Below are 25,635 nucleotides of genomic sequence, written 5' to 3'. Positions count from 1 at the left end.
AAGGGGCGCTCCAGCAAATATGTCTCATGTTTTCTTGATAATGATCAGTGGTGGAAAAAGTATTCAGATCCCTTACTTAAGTAAAAGTACTGATACCACACTGATGTGAAATTACTCCACTACAAGTCCAACTTATTTAGGCAAAAGTAAAAAAGTATCGTCATCAAAATGTACTTAAAGTATCATGCAGAATTTATGCAGAATATTTATGCATATCCTAAATATATTATTAGATTATTTGTATGGATGCATTTATGTAAGCAGCGTTTTATTTTTGTACGGGTAGGGCTCATTTTTGCTACTTAATATACTGTTATGAGGTTTGATTAAAACTTTAAACTTTGAAAACTCCTTGCAGATAAATGTAGTGAAGTAAAAGAGTACAATATTTGCCTCTAAAATGTAGTGGAGTAGAAGTATAAAGTTAAATTAAATGTAAATGTAAGTAAAGTAGACATACCTAAAAAGTGCACTTAAGTACAATACTTGAATAAATGTACTTATAGCTACATTCCACCACTGATAATGTTGCTATTTTTCATTATGATCATTATTATTACAGGTTTAAAAGACTTATCATGCAGATAAGTTCTAACAGAAATATGCTATTGGTTGCATTATGGGAAATGTATGAATCAGTGTGTTTGGCCTCAGCCTCTTCTTGTCCTTTTGGCTGGAATCCCACCTTCATGAAGGTGCAATACTCATCACCGTAGCACCCTGTTAAAGAAGTAATTTAACAGTTTGAGGATGTGTTACTATGCTTTCTAGACACGGGTTAGATGAGACAGTTCATACCACTCTCTGTCTGACTGTTTAGCAGAAAGCTTAGCTTAGTATAGAGACTGGAAACAGGAGTGTGTCCATGTTCCCTCTGCCCAATGATAACTACACAATGACTCAAACCTTCATATTTAACGTATAGGTATGAGAGCTGTATTAATACTTTTATCAAACACTCATCTACTTACTAAGAATACAAAAATCCCTCTGGTGAGTATGGTATACACATCAAATAGTTAATGATACTTTCTCAGAGCTGAACCACTGAAGTCATCTGAGATAATAAGCACAATAACTGCCATTGAAAAAGTGTTCACAATCAGGATTTCACTCTCCTCTACAAACACTCTTTGCACTGTTTGCTGTTCACTTTATGACTTTAAAACAGGCAAAGTCTACAACACACTGACCTTAAATGTGTAAACAGCTTGTATTGAAGACTCCAAGGAAGAAGTGTTGAGCCTTATTAAAGAAGCATAAAACACTACCATGTACTGTGTACCATGCTTCTTTTTCCCCCAATGAGTTCACCCAGAGTTTAATGAGAAAGACAGAAGTTTGTCGTCGGTCTTTCTCTTTCTGTTTTTCTTCCCCCACTCTGTCTGAAAGAACAGAGGAGGGAGGGGGAGACGAGTTCAGAAATTTAGCCTCGACGTGTAATCAAGTTACTTTTGGAGGACTTTCCTGTCCAGAAAGTACTCCAACAGCAGGTGGGTAAATAAAGAAAGAAAAAAGGGGATAAAGAGGGATGATGGGGATAAAGAGCAGCAGCAGCAGTGACGGGAACAGTCTGTACCTGTTATGCAAGCCAACCAGACACAGACAGGTTCATCCAGCCAGCATTCATCATGTCAGCATCTTTTCATGTCCTTTAAATGTTTTTCTTCCTTCGTCATCCTCAGTTCAGGATAAACACCCACATGCTCCCCCTCTCTCTCTGCAGCATTCTTTAACATGTCAATTAGCCGTTTTTCCCTTCTATCTTCCCATTTTCCCCGCTTCCCATCTTGTATTCCTGCCCTCCTCTCATGCTATCTCTCTGCAGTTAAAATGCACAGCGTGTCCGACACAAACCAGCCGCCATTAACTGTCACCACAGCAACAGAACAACAGATATAATGCAGAGAGGGAGAAAGGAAGGAAGAAAGACAAGAAAGAAAGAAAGTCTTTGCTTCTTTTTTCAAGGCTCAACTTTTAACGGTGTGATTAAGTGGTTGGAAACCGAGTGAAACAACAAAAACAGAGCGTGGCAGAGGGAGGGAAGCGGAGGATGAGGTCAGACTGTTTTACTGTCCCGTTTGGTCCAGAACAGAAAGCCTTTGAAACACTAAAAACTTTGTCTGATTGGCTCCTGATGGGACAAACACACTGAGGGGAAGTTGTGATGTAGCAAGTAACAGGTTTTCTTATTAACAGATCCACTATGGAGAAATATTTTACATTTTTGGAGCCATTTTTATTAATAGTTATATTTACAGACAGCACAGCTGTTTCTGACACACATACACACACTGACACATTGCAGGGGATTGATTAGTTTCATATTTAGTTGTCTGTTCAAAGAAACATAAAGGATTCAATAATATTATCTTGTGCAGGAAGTCGGCTCTGTAATTTATTGACCACATGTTGTCCATGTGCCCCCATGACCTATGGTCTGTTCCCCAGTCTTAAAGTTCCACTTTCCATGCTTCCTCCAAACAGTAGCAACAATGTTTTTTCTATTCAGTGGACCCTAAGATGCAACTTTGTTACATATTAGTGTCCTGGGTCAGTCCAGAAAGCACAAACAGAAAAAGATCAGCTCCTTTTGGTAAAGTCCTCGCCTCAAAGATACTCCAATCCTAAGCAGTGCAAAAACATGTTTCCCAGTCACTTCATAAGCTCGGCAGACATTTTATAAAAGAAGAGCCAAGCCGCTCTCTCGGCTTGTTAAAGTGAGGCCTGTAGCCTGGGCTCCTCCTGGCAAATCTAAACGGTTCTGTGTGTGTGTGTGTTCAAGTGAAGTGGCTGGCTCCAACCACACTGTGGCTTGGTACTCCAGTTATGGGTTTGACCATGCAAACACTCACTCTCTCATTCTCAAACACACACACACACAGAGGGTGGCCCTACAATAACTGCACTCCATTTCATAATGCAGCCGTAATGTGGTTTTCTCATAGTTGTGAGCTAATCTACTCCGAATGAATCCACCGTCTCAAATAATTATGCCAGTCCACAGATGGAAGAAATGTGCTTCGTCCCTACGAAAACTGCAACAATAAAGGCATCAACCAAGTTTTCTGCATTAGCACTTCTCTTTTCACAAAACATTTCATTTGCTGAAGCAAAACAAAGATGTCAAACATCTCCCAAGTTGTCATAGATGATATCTGGTGATCTTAGAGGCGCCTGGTGTTGCTGATTATACCACAAATTCGCAGATGGAGGCTTGGACACTTTGCTGTACAGCTCCCTCCCCCCGTCTCGTCCTCCCCAAAGATTGTTGTTATTGTTCACATTACTGCCAGGACCTCCATGTTTCCCAGGAGGCAGAGGCACCGGCTCCTTCCGAGTAAATGCAGCTCTGCCGGGCTTGGGCGCGGTTATTGGTTTGGGCCACCTCGGGCCCAGAGGTGTGCCGCGGCTCGGGCCAGGCTGTGGAGGAGAGTGTCTGTGGGACTCTGATGGCTTTCCGTAGGAGGGGGTGCTGTAATTTCCCTCCGGTCCTGACGGGGCCGCCACCTCTTCCTGTCTCTTCTGGCTGTGGGGTTCCAAACGGGCCTCGTCATAAATACTAGCGGGCATGCTGGTGCCTCCTTTGGCGCAACCCTCGGGTTCATCGTATATGTGCTCCGGACGAGAAGCAGGAGGGGAGGAAGCCCCTTCTGCCTGACCTCCTGGGGGTCGTCTGTTACTGTTCACCCCTCTTCCTCCACCTGTAGCCCCGTTCAGACCCAGCGCACTCGTTTTCTGGCTCAGCTCCAGGCTGATCCGGTCGTATACATGCGAGTACAGGTCTGGTGGCTTCCTGTGGTTGCTGCCTCCGAGGTGATGATCGCCACCTCCCAGAGCCTCGTCTCCGACAGGTCGGACGCGTGGGGTGGGCACAGGAGGGGTGGATGGGTTGCTGGTTTTGCTTTGACCTTTGATGCTGTCCACGGGGTCGGAGTAGAGGGAGTCGGCGATGAGCAGAGGCAGGCGGACTGAGTCTGCGGGCTCAGAATAAAGACCTGCCTGTTCATCAGCTGGGGAAAGAGCTTTCTGCCCCCTGGGAGCCTTTTGAGGGGCACCTCCCAAAACCCCCAGCATGGCTGGTGGTTCTGGTAAACTCCTCCCCTTGAGTCCTCCTGTTGTCCCTTGCCCCCTTCCTCCTCCTCCTCCATCTCCACCCTCTCTCTTCCCTAACACACCGTCAGCAGAGCCCGGTTTGCTGCCGCCTGAATCGCCGTCTGCCTCCCGACTGCTGCAGCTGCTGCTGTCTCCGCTCCCTGCTGTTACGCTGCTTGGAACGGCGTTACGTATGTGCTGCAGTGACGAAGGGATGTCTGGATCAAAGTTGTTGGGGCAGCTGAGGTGGCGCTCCTCAGCCAGTGCCTTCTGCGACTGGATGGCCTGGTCCACCAGCATGAAGATCTCGTTGCCTTGCATGGTGTCGAAGGTGAAGTTACCGGGACCTGAGTCGCAGCGACGGCCTGCTTCAAACGAAAACATCACCTAGGGAAAGAAAGAAAGAAAGAAAAGAAAAAAATGCTTGAATGTTTTTTACATGTGAAAGTGTGTGTGACAAAATATGTATATACTGAGGTGTCTGAATAAATGCCAAAATGGAACTGAAGTAATGGAAGCCAGTCACAGAAGTCCCAGCACTGTTTTCCAGTCATCACTCATTTATCATTTTCTTGGCACTAAAAGAGTGCCTGCTTCCTTTTTCCACTGAATTTGAGTTTTCTCTTTTCTCAGCATATCTATTTTATTACTTCACTGCTTTCACTTACTGGTAAACTCTACTTTAAACACAAACGTGCTTTCCCTGCTTTCTTTTGCAGAGACCTACACATGCACATCAATGACATTGTATCTTGGATGTGCACAGCATCAAAGTTAGTATCAGTCTCACACATGCATAAATAAACATATGCAGACAAACCAGACAGATGCTTTAAAGGTCATCAGAAATTTTTAGACACTGATCTCGAGCTCCGAAGCATCAAAGTGACACAAAAACAACCACAGTCTAAAGCTAATATCGTCAGTGACGGTGAGGCTCTGACCACATGCGCACACACCGAGCTAAAAGTACTTTTTGCACTTCCTGACTACGATCACGTCACACACCACACTCCCTCTGCCTGTACGCAGAGATGTTTTTTTAATCCCTGAATAGAAGCTTTTTATCTCTAATAAGCACAGGCACCCACCCGGTCTCGCCCGTATCTCCTCAGCAGCTTGTAGGGCCACACGAGAATTTTCCTCTTGGTCTTTGGATCCTTCAGGATTAAAGTGTCCTTTTCCGCTTTCAGCCAGTAGCTGCCCGCCAGCTGACAGCGATCTGACGCCTCGGTACGCTGGACGCTCACCCAGAACTCGTTCACTGCCAGGAGAGAATAGGAGAGGTGTATTTTTTTTTGGGTTTACTTACTCAAATGATCTTTTTTTGATGTAATATTTTAAGATTAGTGTCCTTACCCTCCTCCCTGGAATAGTAGATGAGGTTTTCAGACATCTGCAGGTCCTGGGCTCCTCCATTAGAGTCTGTAGTGGGACTGGTGCTGGTGCCGCCTCCTCCCTGCAGACACATAAATACACAGAGACACTGATGGTCAACCAGCTGAGAAAGAGGCCAAATTAAGATTTTGCTTTTTGGGTTATATGTTTATTAGGACTTTCAAAATTGGCCAAAAATGAACTTTGAATATTCCTTTATGCCTAAACATTACAAAAATGAACATACAATATTATGTTTGTATAGAATAACTTTGTAAAAAATACTAGTTGCATACGGAGTATAGATGTGTAGAATTTGTACCAGGGATTAAAAGATATCTCTTTCTCCATTTCAAAATAAAAGCATATTTGCCTCTGGGTGCAAGGACGTGAGATGAAAACACCTTTTTTGTGAACTAGCAAGCTAATTCTTTTTTGTGCCCAATTAACAGTAAATTCATCAATGCAGTAGTGTTGCGTCTTTTTATTAAAAGTCCAATTTCAATTTAGAATAATGTTCTTCCTGTGTGTACTTTTCAGTGTGTATGAACAAAAGGAGGGGAAACCTAGAATACAATAGAGCAGGTAAAGAGTGAGAGAAGGGAGAGAGACATAAAAGAGTTAAAGAGGCTACAACAGAAGATGAAGTCGTCCTCTTGGAAACTCCCTCTGGCTTCCTCTCTGCAAATATGTGTAATGTTTATGTGTGTGTGCGCACACAATAGACGCTGTGGCCTGTATAGACACTCAAGAGACATGTGGGAAGTTTTGGAAGACACACAAACAAAGAGAATTAAGCTGCAAAATTTAAAACAGCAGTTCTGCAGCTTTTTCCCCCAAGCTCAGGAGTTTTTCTTCATTGAAATATTTCTGATGGCTCAAAAAACACACAAAAAGGAAGCTGGTACCTTAGAAACTCATACACTCACACAGGAGAGAGAAAGTGTAAAGATACCTGAAATGCAATGTCACACATGGTATCCATCCAGTCCTTGGCGGTGTTCTTCTCTGCAGCAAACACGTGCGTCTTGTCATTGGTCTCCACGCAGAAAGCAGCCATGTTGTCTTTGGGACAGCTCTCCGTCAGCGACGGCAGGATGGAAATGCACTCAGACAAGCGGATGATCTTCTTGTCAAGCTTCCTGGTTTTCTCATTCGACCCACTTCCAGAGACTCCGCTGGAGCCGCCACCTCCGCCCGAGGGGGCGTCGTAGAACTCGAGGCGGGCGATGCCGTTTTGGCTGGCGGGGTAGAGGACGAACCAGTTCTTCTTCCATTTCTGATGAATGGGAAAGAAGGAAAAGTTATAGTGGAGGAAATTTAAAGCTGCACTGATCAATGATTAATGACAAAACCTACAGGGGAAAAATCACTGAACCCAGTAGTTACAAATCAGTTCCATTCCTGCAACCTACATTTTTATTTCATTTTTTTCACAGTATAATTTATTGAGATTTTCAGGGCATACGTGGATCAGTTTAAATGCCCCATTTCATGTAAATGGAAATAAAGAGTACTAATATTCATAATAAATTTTAAGTACAACAATTTCATAAACATAAAACACATAAATTATGTTATCATTATAATAAAAATAAATTAATAAGATAAAATAAAGTTGGTAGACTGCAATGGTAATATTAAGTTGAATAGGTAAAGAAAGACTAAATAAAATATAATTTACAGTTTAAAAAATTACAACGTCCATATAAATAAAATGAGTAAGTAAGGTATTCAAATGTATCACAATTTGACTTAAGTTTGTCATATTGATTTTCCTTCTTTAAGTTGACATTGTGTTTGGTTGTTCTTATTTAATTCTTAGTGTAAAACATATTTTTTTCATATTTAAAGTGCATAATGTGTAATGTTTTCCTTTTATTTATTTTTTTATAATTATGTATTTATTTTTATTTGTATTAGAACAATAAGCGACACATGTTTTGTTTCTTCTAAAAGCTATTTATTTATTTATTTATTTATTTATTTATCATTTTAAGCTTGGAAGGGAATCAAATAAAGAAGAGGAGGCTGGAAAACAGAAAGTCAGATATCTGTCCTGTTCACATCTGCCTGTGGAGGAAAGGACAATTTGCATGTGGTTTGTTCAGACAGCAATGGGGAAAATGCAAAGTTTGCAACAAATAATCAAAAACTGATGAAAAGGGAAGTGGAGAATGTGACCGTTTGAAGTCCACAGTAGATGTGAGTCAAAATAATATCCAGATCTTTCTCTTACTTGTGTAGGAGGTATGTGGTGATAAATCCAATGCAGTTTGACTCAGACAGGTCGTACACACCATTGTTTCCTCTACAATCAATTAATCAGCAGCAGCAGTATACCACAGTTACAGATTAGTCAACACTGCTTTGGAAAAGTGAGTAAAAGTTTGATTTGACAACCCAAATCACAATAGAACTGGTATCCAAACAAGGAAAAGACCTAAAATAATAAGAAGGAAGTGTGCTGTGGCCCCTAACAAGTTAAAAATATGTCCCAGTCCAAACTAGGGGACAGGTGCATCATCTGTTCCTGACAGCAGTGAGGAAGCAACAGCTAACAATGATCTCTTCCTCCACAAGGACATGACCAAAAACATGACACGCAATAGTGCACAATGCACAGTGTGCCAGATCCAGATGTTCAGGGCTCACAATGGACATGATGACACACTACAATCACGACAGAAACTGCTATAGCCTACATGTGATTATGGTAAAGCTGAATGAGACACCAAAACCCAACACTTGTTTGGAAAATCCCCGTGGTCCGCTGTACCCCCTGGGCTACCCGACATCACTATGCCTCATTTCAGCAGCAGAGAGTGTGTGTTTTCCCCTTCATACACTCATTTGGGCCGAGGCTGCCTGACAGTCTGAGAGCTGAGCTTGTGACAGGAAGGTCAGTAGTTTGACTATCCTTCGACCAGCTGGAAAAATTCTGATAATAAAAAAACAGTGGGAAACCCTAACAGGACAGGTCTTCAACTGCTCCGTAACCAACATAAACCAAGTAGTTCCGTTTTACATGAATGTTAACACATTTAAACAGAAATTGTCACATGTTTAAAGCAGCTACAAATAGCACACACGTCATTAGACATACACATACGGTTCGCTGTGTAAAAAAAAGGCTGCAGTTTCTGTGAATTTAGGCTACAAAACAAAAAACGTCCTGGTTAGGCATTATAAAAGACAGTTTAGCAGTAAATAAATGTACGTAAATGCTGGAAGCAAAGTAGGAGGGTGACATGAGCCACGGAAGTTACATAAAAGAAATGTTATGTAAACAGTAAACAGTAAAGTAAGACATGAAAATGAGCATTCACAATACCAGGACACTACTGTTGGTTCTATAATAGGGAAAGATATCTAATTGGTATTATTTTTGACTGGTTGCAATAGTGATATGATTCATGATATTGCATCATTGTGATCATTATGATGGTATGATGTTTTGCAAAGATTTTTCTCTCTCTCGCTGCAGCACCACAATACTTCATACAGAATTAGTACTTTGACACATACAGTACTTTGCCCTTTACAAATGCTCCGCCTCCTGCAATTTGGATGTTGTATTATATCACAATTTTAAAACATTCTCTTTCTCATTTCTCATAATTATTCAGCTCTGGTCTCTAACAATACATCATATGTTATCAGATCAGCATATGGTTTATATGTAAAACCATAATCTGCATGGTAACTAATGATTATAACCAAAGGCGTTAAAGGAGAATAATTCTCTCTTTCATGTACCTAAGTAAGGTAGTATCAGAGTATTTGAAGAGTTATGCTGCACAATTAAATATTAAAGCTGCAATTAAACAATAAGCACAAACCAGATAAGACTCCGCTATAATAATGTTTTTATAAATTGTAAACATAAAATTATTGCAGGAACAAAACTTGCAAGAAATGAAAAGAACAGAGGTGCACACAGACATAAAAGCCAACTTCATTAGTTTCTAGGTTTCATAAGTGAACATATGCACATGTGTATGCACGCACTCTGACCTGATAAACCAACTGCCAGAAAGGACAGGAAATGTGTGGGATTGTCATTACCCAGGATTCTCTTCACTTCCTTCTTCTGCATCCAGGTGTGTCTCAGTGTATGTGTCTATGTGCATATGTGTATATGCGTCTGTTTGTATTGTTGTTATTATTATTATTCCCTTGGTGCATTGTGGACCATCTGTTGCTGTGTAAGTGCATGCACACACACACACATACAAGCGAGTGTGTGTGCAGTACATGAACAGTGTGTGAAACATTAACCCCTGTTGCAATATGGGCCTTATATGTATGTGTGTGTGTGTGTGTGTCTGTGTGTGTGTGTGTGTGTGTGTGTGTGTGTGTGTGTGTGTGTCTGCATGTGAAACAGCTGCTCCATATAAGGCAACAGGCCGTTATCAGCCACTAATACACTCAGTGGAAATTATGCAAAACAGATCATGACACAGCGAGGGAGAGATACTTCCTCGCTGATGTCCTGCCTGTAAAGAGAACAGAATTAACTACAATTGTGCATACAATGTGTGTTTGTGTTTCTCCCTTTCGCTGCACAAACAATACCACTGTCATACCGACCAGTGTTTTTGCTGTTGCATTTTAAAAAACGGACAGTTAAAAAAGACAGATATCAGCTGCATCAATCTGAAATAATTCATTTCCATTTGACTTAAGTGTCCTTGAGCAAGTGCGACACACTATTTCTCCCTTGTTTCTTTGTGAAAAACATGAAAATATTATGAGCAGAATGAACGCACACTCAAGAAATTATGCCCCACTTGCATAATTCTATGTGTCTTTGAGTATCGAGAAAACAGCTATATAAATTAAATGTATTATTATAAATTTTTAACATTCTGAACATGGATATGAGATGAACACATGTAAGCCTTTTGTAAGCCAGTTTGGACACTGTTCCTGTTTATGTGCCAGTTTAGAACGTAATACAAATGAAGAAAATACATTTGCACGAGGCTAATGAATGCAAAATATTTGAAAGTATTTTTTTCTCATTTGATTTAATTTGATCAATTATTATTGTTGTTGTTATCATTATAATTATTATTATTATTCATTTTTATTTTTTTATTTTTTTGCACAAGAAACATGTACAAAAAAGACAGAGTATGGTTATACAAAGATGAAGGATACATTTAAATACACAATATACCACAACATTAGAGGTTACGTAGGTAACGTAGGTAACGTAGGTAACGTAGGTACCGAAGATACCGAAGTTGACGCAGTGGCGGTTTCGTTTTCTGTTGGAATCATTTTGCATAAAAAACAAATATGCTTCTATTTCTGTCATTGTGATAATTTGTTTAGGGATTAAAATCACATTTTCATTTTGTACGCATTTACCGGTTAACTTTTTTTCGATACATGACATCTTCTCTTGTATTCCAGTACTATCCGATGTGTGGATACACTTCTCCACACACAACTCAAAGACAGGATCCTCTCCATGTGTCTTCATGGTGTTGAACTAAACCGATCAACCGTGTTCCCACCGGCCACAGACAGACCTCAGTGACACACGCAGGAGCAGTGAACGTGTGTTTATCTGACAAAGTCAACGTTTGTTTGTGTATCGGAGCGTTTCTGTTTACAGTGATGTGTGTGCAAGAGAGGGAGAAGGAAAACAGTTGCAGTGTGTGTGTGTGTGTGTGTGTGTGTGTGTTTAATGTTTATTTAAGAGAATGAGTGGGAAGAAGTGTGAGAGAGAGTGAGAGAGACCACTGCTCTGACCACAGATCTGCTGCCCTAACCTCAGTCATCTGTTGTGTCAAAATACACAATAAAAGTCTCAAACATGTCGGCAGGACAGCAGCAGCAGTGTTCTGAGGAACTGTTGATTACACAATTATTGTGCTGCTTTCAGTGTCAAACTGATGCTCATGTTTACTGCACTACAACATATTTGATGCAATTTATTTTTATATAATTAATATATGTTTTCAGTAGTTGGAAGTGCACTAAAGTTATCTTTATAATTTATATTTTTGTATTATCTATTCAAAACAATATACATTTATAGTTTATACATTATTTATTTTTATTTATTAATGTAATTGTTACATGTAGTTTATTTTTAAGTTAAATTATATCTAAACATTTAGTTTACAGTCCATGGTTAAAAAAGAGTTTAAGGTTCAGTGAATGCATGATTTTTCCAAAACAATGGTGCTTTCTCTAAATAAAGAAAATGTTGTTTTTTAATTTTTTTGTTTAGCAGTATTGACTTGAAAACTTTAATAAATTACAAGTGACAAAAAAAAAAGATATTTCCAAAGCCAACGAGTACTCGTGTTAAATAATTGTGATAAAATTATTGACCAAAATAATCATGATTATGATTTTTGCTATAATTGAGCAGCTCCAGGATTTGTGAGGAGCAGAATGGACATAAATTGACGCACATTTGACGAGCTTTTAGACCGTTGTTCAGGTTGTGGATTACTACCTGAAACTGATGAACAAAACTAAAACACACTGAGCACAAATTTAAATCAAACTATGTAAAAATTAGATGACAGTGAATTACAGTAATGAGTCTTAACGTTATTTAACTTTATTTTTACCTCTCCAGAGAAATTTAAGAATATCAGCTTTGTTTTAATGCAACGTGATGAGTCAAGTAAAAAATATGCCAGATTTCCACACAATCAAAGCACTAAAATGCACATGCTGTATGTCCTATTTCATGGCGATAACGATGTCCACGAGTAGAATAGACTGGGTAACACAAGAGACAGCACACTTACAACCACAAAATGTCTCTGCAAAACATAAAGTGTTCTTAGTTTATCAGTTATTAGTGTTAAAATCAAAAACATTTTCTCTTGATCGACTTGACTCAGCAAGTGAAGGCAGGAAAGACCGTATTTTTTCCATCACAGCAAGCAGCGATTCCAACACTGTAAACAATTGTCTTGTAAATTAACAGTAAAATACTGGCAGCAGGGTTGCCAGCATTCTATTGTTAATTTTGAAGTTCCCTTACTGTTATCCACTTTACAGTATGTTACTGTGATAAAACCACATACTGAATTAGAGTAAAACCCTGCATTTCATTGATTTTTCACAGTAGACTAAAACACATTATAGTGCTGAAGCTAGTTGAAATATTGTTGCAGTATACAATGCAGTCATTTTCTGAAAATAGAGCATATTACTGTCTGAAAGCCAATTACTATGAATTAAGCGCTGTCTTTACAATAACCTCAGTAATCTTAATATACCATATACTGAATGAGTTAGTTAAGTAAAATACAGCCATTAAAAATGTGTACAAGAAGAGACTTAGAAAATATCATATAGATATATATCATATATTTTATAGGAAACGGCAAGCTACCTACAAATATTGCCCAGAATGCATTGTTTTCTACAGTATAATACCTTTTTAATAGAAAACAGTATGTTACTGTCACAATTTGTGTTTTCTTACAGCAACCTGTTACAGTGAACATAATCCAGGTACTATAAGTATTTTGTGGCTACTTTAAAAAAGCTTGTTTGGGCAATGAAACAGACAAAGAAAACCTCATCCACTGTTGTTTATTTAAATATATTCACTGTACTCCAATTGAATTAGTGTCCACTGTCGACGGCAGAGAAAAGAAATGGACTTTTAAAGTTTTAGTTCACAATTTTCAGACCTCCAGTTTCACATGCATATAGCAAACACATATGATATTGTGTTTAGAATATAGCAGGTGCAGTTTTACAGCAAATTATAAACCATTTCATGTCATGCAGGAAGTCAGTCTTACATGACAAAGCATGACCATGCAGCTTCTCTGACAGAATCAGCTGATGTCCAACTCAGACAAAAAAAGGCACAAATGTAATGCTCAATGTTTCATTGAGTGCATTTGTGCCTGACAAGATATGTATTTGGTACAATACAGAGCTGCAAATACTGACAGTAAACTGAATATCTTGAGTTATGTAAAAAAACAAGGCATTTTAGGGCGTCATATTGAGTTTTTGGGAAGAACAATGAATCGATAAAATGTAACACCCTGCGCTTAGCTCGAAGAGAGGGACCCACCCTGCACTGTGATCCAAAAGATAGGTTCGTGAAAATGTAAAATGCTTGCATTACCAACAACGTACAAGTTATTCTCATGCATTCAGGCAACAGCCACAGTGTCTGAACAAATTAGGAGGAGATGACGCATTGTGAAGAAAGTAAAATGCAAAGTTACACTCTGAGGTAAAAAAATGTGAAAAGAATCCTATCATTGAAAATTAATGTTGATGTGCCAGAATTAACTTTTTTTCAATTACAATCACTGTGAGTAAGAACTGATCATTGTTTCTGCGAATGTTTAATCATTCAGTTTTTCTTAAAAAATACACCCACCGCAGAATGAGTTGGTTCCTCATTCTACAAATGATCTACTGCTTTTTTTCTTAGAAGCACGAGTTAGTGTCTGAGATGCTACCTGTTATGACCACATGAGAAGAGAAGAGAAGAGAAGAGAAGAGAAGAGAAGAGAAGAGAAGAGAAGAGAAGAGAAGAGAAGAGAAGAGAAGAGAAGAGAAGAGAAGAGAAGAGAAGAGAAGAGAAGAGAAGAGAAGAGAAATCCCATTAATCCACTTTAATACCACTTGATCCTGACACACCCCGTCTGTTCAAGTAGCTGCTAGCTCCCAGCTGAAGCCGTCTGCAGCATCTGCCCACATCTGCAGCCTTTACTGGTGGTTGGCAGCTGCTAACATCAACATCAAACTAAAAGCTTTTTGTAGCTCTAGGGTGCAGCAAAACTACAAACTGCACATCCAAGCATCTTGGATCTAAATGTGTATGTGGCAGACATGCACATGCACGCACAGACAGTTAACATTTAACTAAATTGTGCACACAATCACATTTATGCTGCATGTGTTTGAGCCACAAGATAAAAACAAATAACAGCTCTACAAGTGTAAAAACTGTCACCACAACAGAAGACAGTTTAACCACATTAACTGTATATATAGTCTCAAATGCAGTCCAGACAGTAGCTCAACATCAGCACTAATACTTGGCATGCTTTACACGTCGGCGCTGTTCAGATGTGCTCCTGACTGGCTGAGACAGTGACATGCTTTGGATGTTATGAATACCTTTGTTACGAAGTGTACTTCAGACTTCAGAGCTCATATTTCCTGTATGTCCTGCAGTGGCATTTCAGAGGGGTCTGGGACATTGTTGTTATAATACTTTATGTTTATTTTAATAATGGACATTGAGAGGATGCTGAAATACATGGGTGTTTAGACAACTGTACTGTATGACTGAATTTGATAAAAGGAAAAAAAATAAGTTCAATGGATTCATTGCAAGAAGTTATATTTAAAAACAGTTGTGTAGTGGAGGAGCTTTTAAAACTTTGACTAAATTACGCTCATGATGACGCATTATTATACAACACATAAACGTCTGTAAGTGCCATACTAAATCACTGGAGACATCCTTTAACCACAAGTTTGAATGGAAGAATGACTAATTCAATTAATTTGTGGCTTTTTTTCAAAGACTTTATGAGTCTACCAAGTGTAATTTGCTGTCCAAGTGCCGAGGGTAGATCGTATAAATACTGACTGTTGTCGGTTGAGTCGTATATTAATTCGGGGAAAGAAAAAGTGCAATCTACTTAAGCAAACAGAGACAAAACAAATAATAACTATGTTAAATAAATGTTTGGATATTGAGTAAGTTTTGCCTCATTTGTTATTTATAAATTGTTTATCAGATCCAAAGAAAACAGCAACAACAACATCATATCAGCAATATACACGGTCGCCCATAAAATTGGAATAAAATATTTGTTAGCTCTTTCCATGAAATGATTGTGACAATGTGATTTATTATGGACATATAAAGCGTACATCTTCTCAAACTTTATTAATCAATCTCTTCCAAACATATCACAATAAAAAAAGATTCCACAATTAACAGAGGATTGTGTCTGAAAACCTTTTATATCAGTAATCGGTCCTGCTTTCTAAATATCGACATCAGCCGTTAAAAAACCCATGTCGGTTAACCACTAACAACATCAACAGATTTTTGATCAAACAAATTGTCGCTAAAAATTAAAATGTCTATATAGCCTGTGCCTTGTGTGTGTATGTTTTGTATGTAAAAACTCTGGTGGTTTGGGCAAAGTCTAACTTGAATTTTTCATTTGCATAACAGCACTTAAACCAATAATAATAGATTCCTTTACTCACTAGTCTCCCTAATACTGTTCACTGGATTGGATATGGACCTTGGAAACTATAATCTTACACACAATGTAAAACAGCCTGCTGTATAAACTCTATAATTGCCCTAAGAACTTGACACATGATGAAACAGCAGTCAGAAACAGAAACCTGGGTCGGACGTTGCTGCTGCACTCTGAAGTCACATTTTCCAACCATACACGTGGGAACGAGCCTATATGAGTGTGTGTGTGTGTGTGTGTGTGTGTGTGTGTGTGTGTCCACTGACAGCTCTAACGATTGCATAATTCACAAAGCAAACCTCAAACCAGTTTCAACACTTTCAGTTCGGCCAGCAGATGAGCTTCCTGTACTATTTCTTCTACTCTGGTGCTTTTTCATCCATTTCTGTTCTACTCTGCAAAGATAACATGTCATTTATGAAAACGCAGAGATTTTTGTTTGTTCATTTTCTATTGTATTTTCTAAAAGGCTTTGAAACTGTGTTTTGGAGATATGAATATCTATTGTGCATTGGAGATTTCAGGGCAGGAAACAGGGCCAGAACGTTTTGTTGATCCATGTCATATGACCAGAGAGAGAGACAGAGAGACAAAGACCCTCTTACAAATCTCAAAGAGTAAATGAGTTCTTATCCAGCGGTGCACCGAAACCAAAGGCAAGGTTGCATGGAGGCCATGGACTGAAACACACACACAGACCCACCCACAGGTGTTATCACTGACATTTAACTAAGTCCACTGCTGCTGCGTGATCTTCTAAATCAAAATGAGTAATCACAGAAACAGAGGCGATGCAAAGGAGACTTGTTAGCAGTGTTTGCAGTACATGTAGCGAAGACGAAGTGGAAATATGTCTGCCACCTTTGTAAAAAAAAAGGTCTGTTTCTCCATTGTCTCACCTTACCAGCTCTATGTAGTTCAAATTGTGCAGCCCTTTGTGGTGTGCTCATTGTGGGAAGTCAAGTCAGTCATGTTTGTTTGTTTTTTTATCATGCAGCTCTATTGCTACTCCAACAAAGTTAGGGGTCTCCAGCTTGTACACAACTTACAATAACTCTCAAACCTGGCCCTACTATCTCTCTGTCCTTAAAAAAGTGCATCATAGAATTTTACATTTACTGAATATTGCACCAGTGCACCAGGATTTTACTAGCTCATTAGCACATTCACATGCTTGCTTGCTCACACACAGAGATGCACAGCAGCTTTACTCCAAACCACCACATCAAAACAAGGTCAGATCAGTGAAACACAGCTGTAACTTCCTCTCTCTGCATGTACAGTTAGTTTGTCTTTGAAGACGCTGGGCACAATGACTGGACTCTAATTGCACCAATGTGTGCTCTATTTATTTGTCATGACGTAAAATGCTCCTTTACAATAGGAATAGCAGAAAAGTCCCATATGTGAAAATTAAAAACATGTTGAAGCCTTAATGGGACACTGCCATGTCCCAAAATAAAATGTCATAAAATACCAACATAATACTGCTATTAGAGTTTGTACTGCCTCATTAACAGGCTTTATTTGTCCCATAAACATATGGTACTACTTTATCATTTTAATACTGTTTTTGGAGAGAATATTTTTATAATTTTCTCACCCTTAACATCACTTTTTCATACCAAGGACTTATAGACTGTTTATGATAGGAAGCAGTGACCTTAAAGTGGACTTTTTTGGGGTGCCTGAGAAGCATTTTAGTTTTTGGTGCCGTCAAAACTTAGCGAATTAGTTTATGCTCTCACATATCAGTTGTTTATTATATCCCTATAACACTGCTCACAATTTTTAATGTTATATAGCATCCTCAAAGCATCCTTATTATGAGCTCGCTGTTATTTACTTCATTTCTCTCAACGCCACAGCCGTACTCTCAAAATAACTGTTTTTTCGTGGACTTACCTTTCCAAACTTTTGATGCTGCACATAAAGTTGTCCCTCCTTAATGTGGGTGTCCATGTCCCCAAACTCTCCAGGACAACTCCTTCCTCTAGAAGAACGAAATTTGACTTGAACTTGACTCAGGAAAATCACTTTTTAGGGGTTTATTTTTCCTATATCCCCTCACAACTTCCCCCTTCTCTCACTTCCGCTCCTCAGCCATTAAAACGCATTGGTCGTCCCGCTGGCGCACAGTTAAAGGTGGCATTGTGTGAATAGAGAGGACCAAACAGAGGCTGGGTGGTCCCGATAAAGTTAAATAGTGTCCAAATGTTGTCGGTGGGTCGCCTATCTGTCGCCTCTCACTCCTCATGTAGGGCTGGACCAGTGGAAAGCCACAATTAATAGATAACTTGAGGCTTCCGGTTACACCTTTCAGAATAAAAGTCGAATTGATGAACATTTTTAGTTGACTGATGGAGCAGACAAGCAGCTACTTTACAGCTATGTAGGTTTTTAGACTACACTGTAAAAAAACAATAACAATTGTTGTTTTTACGGTAAAAAAAAAAAACGGTAGCTGTGGTTGCCAGAACTTTACCGTAATAAATACGGTGCAACTTTTATTTGAAACCAATATTACGGTAAAATTATATTAGCACTGTTGATTTCACATTTAAGATTGCCATTTTATTCCATATTGTACCGTAAAAAATTAAAAGTTTTTACATCAAAAGAAATGCTGTTCTACAATATAATTGACAGGAAAATACTTAATATATTTATTATAAATGCTGCATAAATTAAAGATTTTACCATTAAATATTACAATATATTTCTGTTAGAGATGTGGTGTTTAGTAGGCTACATTTAACAGTGAGAAAAAGTATTTTTACAAAAAATAAATGCCAAAAATCATGGCTTGTATATATATTACAGTATAGTTTTTGCTACAAACCCGGTGCCAGTGTATTTTACAGTGGAGTAATGTATTTAAATATATATGTATATATACATATATATATATATATGTGTGTGTGTGTGTGTGTGTGTGTGTGTGTAGTGTCTTGGCTGATATATACATTTACAGTGTTTCATTGTTAATGAAACTGAATTAACCCATTAATCATTTTACAGTCTTTTAGTGTCATGGTTTAGCAGTTTTTCACCGTAAAATCTACAGACATTTTTACAGTGTAGATTTTAATTTAAGGGGCCGTCTAGGTCCTCAGAGTCAACATAGGACCCCTGTTGTTTCAACTGACGCTGTGCTTTCAGTGCATGATGTATGACCAAATATTTGACTTGCTATCTATTAGGGACTTTGTGTCACTGAAGTACTACATTAACTAAGGTTAGCTGACATTATTTCTACTGCATGGGCCTAAATTAAGTTGTTTTTTATTACTAAATGACCATAAACTAATTGTTTAATAAGCTCAAGACAGAGAGTCTGCTGTGTGCACTAAACTTAATGACAACTTATATTAACTTTTTTATATTTTATTTACTATTTATACTTTTATTAATATTTCATTATTATTTTATTGCTGCTGGCATCCCTGAGAGCGACCAAGCAAACAAAGTTTTGTTGTATAACTACAATGATAATAAAGCCTCTGTCTCTTACTCTGTCCCTGTGTCTTTTATGTCTTATGTCTTATGTCTTATATCTTAACTTGGAGCCAACAGTGTGTACACCATGAACTGCTGTAGAGTGGGAGTGGGAGCTTATATAGGCCCAACATTATTTTTTGTCCAAGGGAAACCTAACGACAATTAACAATACAAAAAATAAAAAATAATACATGCTATACTCATGCTAAATTATCAGAATTTAATGTATGTTCTAAATTCACCAAACTTTAACCAGAGTTACTGAAAAATATGAAAAATAAGACGGAAATTGACAGAAGTGTTAATTATCTCTTGAAGGAGGTATAATCCTGAGCAATACTGCTTTGTATCATGCAAATCATTATCATGACAATGATGTCAGTGTCGTTGACCAAACCAGAAGACTTTATAAATAAGTTCACACTGTTTCTTAGCTTAACAAATTTCTAAACTGAAAACACATCATATGGAGTTGAATCATGATAGAATTTTGCCAATTATAAGTTTGTTTGTCTATTATGTGTGTCTTTGTCTTGAATTATTCTTGGATCATATATCCATATAAATATTCAAATATTTATCTATTTTTATACTAGCTGTATATACCACATTTATTTATTCATTCATTCATTCATTCATTCAGTCAGTCAGGCAGTCATTCATTCAGTCATTTATTCCATACCTACTTCTGTCTTTGAGGCTGCTGCAACGTCTGAGTATTCCCCTCTTAGGCTTATCTTGTCTTTTGTTTTGAAATGTGAATTAGTAAACATCCGGTGGTGTACTGACTCTGTGCTGCTTGACGCAGCTGTCTCCCTGCAGGGGTAGTGAGCAGCGCGTGGTGAGCGCACCGAGCCGCTCCTCTCCTTCCTCTCCTCCCACCTCCTCACTCTTGTGTAACTTCACTGTAGGTTTCAGCTTTGACACACGCACTTTCTAACGCACATACTAACTATATGCGTGACATAAATTGTGATGTAAACTGCACTGATGAAGTTGATTTTGGCAAGCTGCAGGACATTACAACAGAACTATGCAGTTAATAGAAAACTGATATTCCTTATAAAAACAAACAGCATTGAGTAAGACCATGTTTATCACTATTCTTCAAAGATATACTTCAACTACATAGATATTACAGGACTTTTGAAAAGCCAAATAATGATACTTATTTTTAAGGAGTCTATGTTGGCAAAGAGAAGCTGGCCCCAAAGTTAATGTGTTACAGATGCCTCCTGCTGGCTCACACTGTAACTCAAAGTTGTCGTTCCTCTTTCCAGCCCATAACCAAATGGTGCTAAATCTATGTCAATATTACACTTGACACTGAGCATGGTTTTCTAGACAATAAGCCAGGACACCCAATGAGCTTTTTACTTTGCCAGTGTTCCTTCACAAGACTAGAAACCCTATTATTGTCTTGTCATTCATTGTCACAAAGCCATTCAAAGTGTAAGAACCTTTTTTTTGTAAGTAACAAGTAATATTTTCTGCTGTAGGCTACTCAATCTTTACTTTTTTATATTTAAAAAAGATAGATAGATAGATAGATAGATAGATAGATAGATAGATAGATAGATAGATAGATAGATAGATAGATAGATAGATAGATAGATAGATAGATAGATAGATAGAAAACTGGATCTATAACTATCTCTGTAAGTTGGAAATACACCGCTGCCACCTACTGGTTGTTTATCAACATTGCAGGTTGAAGCTCAGCTGCTGCTATCGCGATATTTGCGCTTCTTGACTGGACCAAAACAGGAAGCAAGACATGGCATCAGTGTTCGGCGGCGTAGAGGGGTAAGAATTAGTTAAAATATACGACACAATTTGAACAATTTGATTTTTTATGAATTATCAGTTAATTCAAGTGTATTTTTGAGGCTGTTATTCGTGTTGTTAAGGTTACCATGGAGATATTTACAGTGAAAGAGTTGCATTCTGGCCATGTCTGTCTCCTGAATGGTAGTTTTTGTGTTGTGTGTGTGCGTCTCGTGACCACTGCTCCTCCCTCACATGCCTCAGTTTGAATTTTGTAGCAACTCTAAACAAAGGTTTGAAACGAGATGCCCACATTTCAGGGGGGTATTCATAACAATTATGTATTTATGTATGTGTGAAAAGTGTTTTCCACTTAAAAACAAAAGTATCTGTGTCCTTATTGTCACAAATAATATATAGGCAATTTTTTTGAACATGCCTTTGTGACTTAAGCAAGATATGGTAACACTTTATTTTGAAGATGTCTACATAAGAGTGACATGAGCGTGTCATAAACATGACATGGGATGTGTCATGAACATTAATGACACTTTGAAGTAACATTAATGCTCATGATACTTGCCATGTCATGTTTCTGACAGGCTTGTGTGACTCTTATGTAGACACCTTCAAAATAAAGTGTTACCATATCTTGCTTAAGTCACAAAGGCATGTTCAAAAATTTCCTAAGTCATTTATTTCTCTTAAGTTACATAATTTACACACAGTGTTTTTACTATGCCAATAGCCATCCTTTGTTACATCCTTTTTGAGTGAAATGATCAATAAATGTCATATGTTAAATTTTTAGTGAAGTTTTTTGTGTTTCCTGCAAAACTTGAAAAGATGAGTTAGGCGATTATTTTAACAGGGTGACGATATGTTTTTTCTTGATGCTCCTCTATGGTATGTCCTCTATGCACATGTTTCTGTTTCTCTCATGCCGTCTATATTCTGTCTGTCTGTCTCTAGTGGGGGGACACACTCCAAGGCGGTGCTGCTGGCAGCAGATGGAAAGATCCTGGCAGAGACAGAGGGACCGTCCACCAACCACTGGGTGAGCACAAGTAGGGACAGAGGTAGATTTGGTTGTGGAGAATGGTAGGAAACACACTTTTTTTAAAACAATTGATGATTAAAGGGAATTTGGGGGTTTGTACTCGGCTTATATGTTTATCGAATGCATTTATGTGTGTGTCCGTGTGTGTATACAGTTGGTAGGGGTGGACAAATGTATTGAAACCATCAACGACATGGTCCAGAGAGCCAAGAAGGAGGCAGGGCTGGATCCAAACACGCCACTATGCTCACTGGTCAGTTAAACGCCTAAACACTGTTATTTACCTCAAATGAAAGTAATTGATGAAGAAATGAGAGTCAAGTGGACTGATTTGGATTTGGTGGACACTGATTTCTGTGTGTGTGTGTGTGTGTGTGTGTGTGTGTGTGCAGGGCATGTCTTTGAGTGGAGGGGAGCAGAAGGACGCCATCGACAAACTGATCGCTGACATGAAGAAACGGTTCCCCACCCTCAGCCAGCACTACTTCATCACCACTGATGCAATCGGGGCCATGGCGACCGCCAGCGATTGTGGTAACTAGTGTTTTTCTATCCTGTTATAAGACATGCATTAAAGAGTAACTTGCATTTACATCTATTATAATCTCAACCGCTTATATTCATTATTATTTTCAACCATTTTACCGTATACTTTTGCATAAAATGTAATTAATCCACATTGTAGCTACTTTTGTACCACTTACACTCACATTTGAAACACTAGTTACAGGTGCAGTCTTAATCATGGCCTTAAAGTGTCTTAACAGGGCAAGTCTTTATACTTTACCCCTTTAGGTGTGGCTGTATAAATATGATATAATTTATGGTGTGTTTCCAAACTTTATGGCTTAATGAGATCAATGCAGTTGTCATTATTGTCCTATACTCCTGCTCAGCTCAGACTGTTTCCTCTGTAGGAGGTGTAGTGTTGATATCAGGGACCGGCTCTAACTGCAAGTTAGTCAATCCTGACGGCTCACAGATCGGCTGTGGAGGCTGGGGGCACATGATGGGCGATGAAGGATCAGGTAACCATGCCAATATGTTCTGTATATGAATCATGTATTGCTTCACTGCTTCTACTGATTGGACCAAACTCTCTCTAAACATCTTTTCATTCTCAGCATTCTGGATCGCTCATTTGGCGGTGAAGACAGTGTTTGATGCCAAAGACAAACTGGTGGCTCCTCCTCATGACGTTACACATGTCAGAAAGGCTATGGAGGAATACTTCCAGGTCAGATTGCAACAATAGTGAGACATTTAGTCACTTGTACAGTAATTGTAGCTCAGGTTTGAGTAGGGAAGTGCTGGATGAAGTATAAATTAAAATAAAATCAATTAGATATCTGAAACACCTGTTCAATTAATCTTAGGTGTCAGATTTGATGGGCATGCTGCCGCACCTGTACAGAAACTTCCAGAAATCCCACTTTGCCGGTTTCTGTAAGAAGCTGGCTGAAGGTAGGCGGCACATCACGTCTTGCTTAGTTGTTAAGGGGGAAAAAATGGAAGATTTGAATGGCAGGTTTAATGAAAGTGTGTTTCAGGTGCAGAAGCAGGGGATGCTCTCTGTCGGTATGTGTTCACTGAGGCAGGGAGAGTCCTGGCAAAACATGTAGAAGCAGTCTTAGCTGCAGCACAAGAGGTAAAGTAACTCACATGTATACAGTATACTGTGCTTTCACTTATACTTTATATAAGTTAAGACATTGATTTTTTTTTATTTTGTCGTCTCTGTGATGGCAGCCACTACTGAGTAGTGACCTGGGCCTGCCCATCCTGTGTGTGGGCTCTGTGTGGAAGAGCTGGGAGCTTCTGAAGCCAGGTCAGTGTCTCCAACTCAAGACAATGAGGTCTTAACTTATTTCAAAATATCATTTTGACACTGAAAGAAAATGAGCTGAAGCAGCCAAAATTTCCGCTAAATCTCATTTCCTCTCTTTGTCTGTGACCAGGGTTCACCGAGGCCTTGGATAAAGTGGCTTCATCTGACAAGTTCAAGGGTCGCTTCAATGGATACAGCCTCCTGTTTTTGCGTCAGTCCTCAGCCCTCGGCGGCGCAAGTCTCGGTGCTCAGAGCATTGGTGCTGCCTTAACTATGGATTACAAAGCAAACGCCAAAGTCTTCTGCCAACACACTTTTAACAGCAGCCAATGAGAATGCAGCTGCACATTCCATAGATCCTAGCCAATCAGGGTTCACCTGGAGAGAAACTGTTGGTCATTATGTCCAACTTACTATAAGTATGATGATTATAATGATTGTGTAATAACGGCATGGCACTTGATTTGGTCTCACAGGTAAATAAGGGGGTTGGAAATATAAAGAAAAAGTACTCTTTTGACAAGTGCACTGACATTACTTTCATTGTACTGTAATTGCAAATTTTTGCACCTTTACAATACTTGTTTACATTTGACATTTATAATAAAAAAGAAAAAATTAGGTATGTGAACAATATCTGATTCCCAAGATAATTAAGGTTCCATTTAAACTGTGATAATAATAAAAAAGAAACTGAACGAAAAGCAACACTTTATTCATCTCTAGGCTTTCTACACTTGTGTTTTTTAATTGCAGATGGTGCTATTACACCACTTTTCCACCTGTGACAAACACATCACAGTGTCAGTTTCTTCAATAGTAATGTAAAAACTGAAAATAAAACACTCATTCAAATGGATCCACATGTACTGAGATATTAATGATTCTAGAAGACAGCATTCATTCACAATTATTCCTGTTTTATACTTTCTTTTTTATACATTTGTAATTTGGGTAGGGCAACATGGTGCGCAGTGAGTCAAAGGTGCGCCAATTCCGTGGCCAGGCTCACTTTCTGATATCTGAAAGAGGACATTATCATACATTTTATGTGGGCACTTTGCATTCTGTTGCAATCATAGCCAATCACATTAATAACTTTCATCCTTGGCATGGCTCTTCCCGTCATGATGCACTGACAGTCTGGGCACCCTGTGGCGTGCATACAAATTGATATTCAGCTCTTATATACAGTCAGATTCTGGCAGTTTTTAAATTGGATTCCCATTTTTTTGGACATGTTGAAGCAGTCATCATGTTTGTCATGCGTAATTGTGCGTGATGTTATCACAGTGATCCATACAATAACCATCTGCCGTTAAAAACCACAATGGTGCCATATGTACAATAAAGTATAATTAAAATTGCAGCGTATTGTTTGATGTTGTATTTCTTTATTTCTGAAATTAGTTTTAGTTCAGTTAGATTTGACTGTATTGCACCCAAACAAAAAGGGATGTTTTAAATAATACCCTTACTGTGGAACACTATAGAATTTAACCAAACCAATGTCTTTTTTGCATAGTGAGTCATTATAGCAACAAGTTTGGGGTGTTTTGGATAGATGCATTGGGAGATGGCTGGCAACCACATACAGTCTTGACAGATTTATTTGTGAGATTTTATTTTACCTGCGAGTTTTCATTGAACTTAACCGTTATCATTTCGTCAATCTGGTGCTGGTTACATCAAATATAAATAGTGGATCAGCCATGCTTTATTGTGGCTTTGTGTGCAACATCAGTCCCATCAGAGAGTGCAGATGA

General features: G+C 38.6%; 2 protein-coding genes across 2 annotated transcripts; one reads left to right on the top strand and one right to left on the bottom strand.

Moving 5' to 3' along the window:
* Window positions 1-1,825: 1,825 nt before the first annotated feature.
* On the bottom strand, window positions 1,826-17,953 carry dok1b (docking protein 1b). The gene is made up of 5 exons (XM_059354994.1): window positions 17,619-17,953; window positions 6,428-6,751; window positions 5,455-5,554; window positions 5,187-5,359; window positions 1,826-4,482 (listed from the first exon to the last, which is right to left on the bottom strand). The coding sequence occupies exons 1-5, from the start codon at window positions 17,673-17,675 to the stop codon at window positions 3,127-3,129; spliced, it is 2,010 nt and encodes a 669-aa protein (XP_059210977.1). The 5' UTR covers window positions 17,676-17,953; the 3' UTR covers window positions 1,826-3,126.
* A 3,022-nt stretch (window positions 17,954-20,975) lies between these two features.
* Window positions 20,976-25,243, top strand: nagk (N-acetylglucosamine kinase). Its single transcript, XM_059354984.1, has 10 exons — window positions 20,976-21,020; window positions 21,954-22,038; window positions 22,196-22,294; window positions 22,434-22,575; window positions 22,959-23,069; window positions 23,166-23,278; window positions 23,418-23,505; window positions 23,592-23,689; window positions 23,791-23,869; window positions 24,000-25,243. Exons 1-10 carry the CDS (start codon window positions 20,992-20,994, stop codon window positions 24,200-24,202), a joined length of 1,047 nt encoding a protein of 348 aa, XP_059210967.1. The 5' UTR covers window positions 20,976-20,991; the 3' UTR covers window positions 24,203-25,243.
* The last annotated feature ends 392 nt before the right edge of the window (window positions 25,244-25,635 follow it).

This window comes from Centropristis striata, chromosome 17 (genome assembly GCF_030273125.1).
Source record: "Centropristis striata isolate RG_2023a ecotype Rhode Island chromosome 17, C.striata_1.0, whole genome shotgun sequence".
NCBI lineage: Eukaryota > Metazoa > Chordata > Actinopteri > Perciformes > Serranidae > Centropristis > Centropristis striata.
This window is presented reverse-complemented; position numbering and strand designations above follow the sequence as displayed.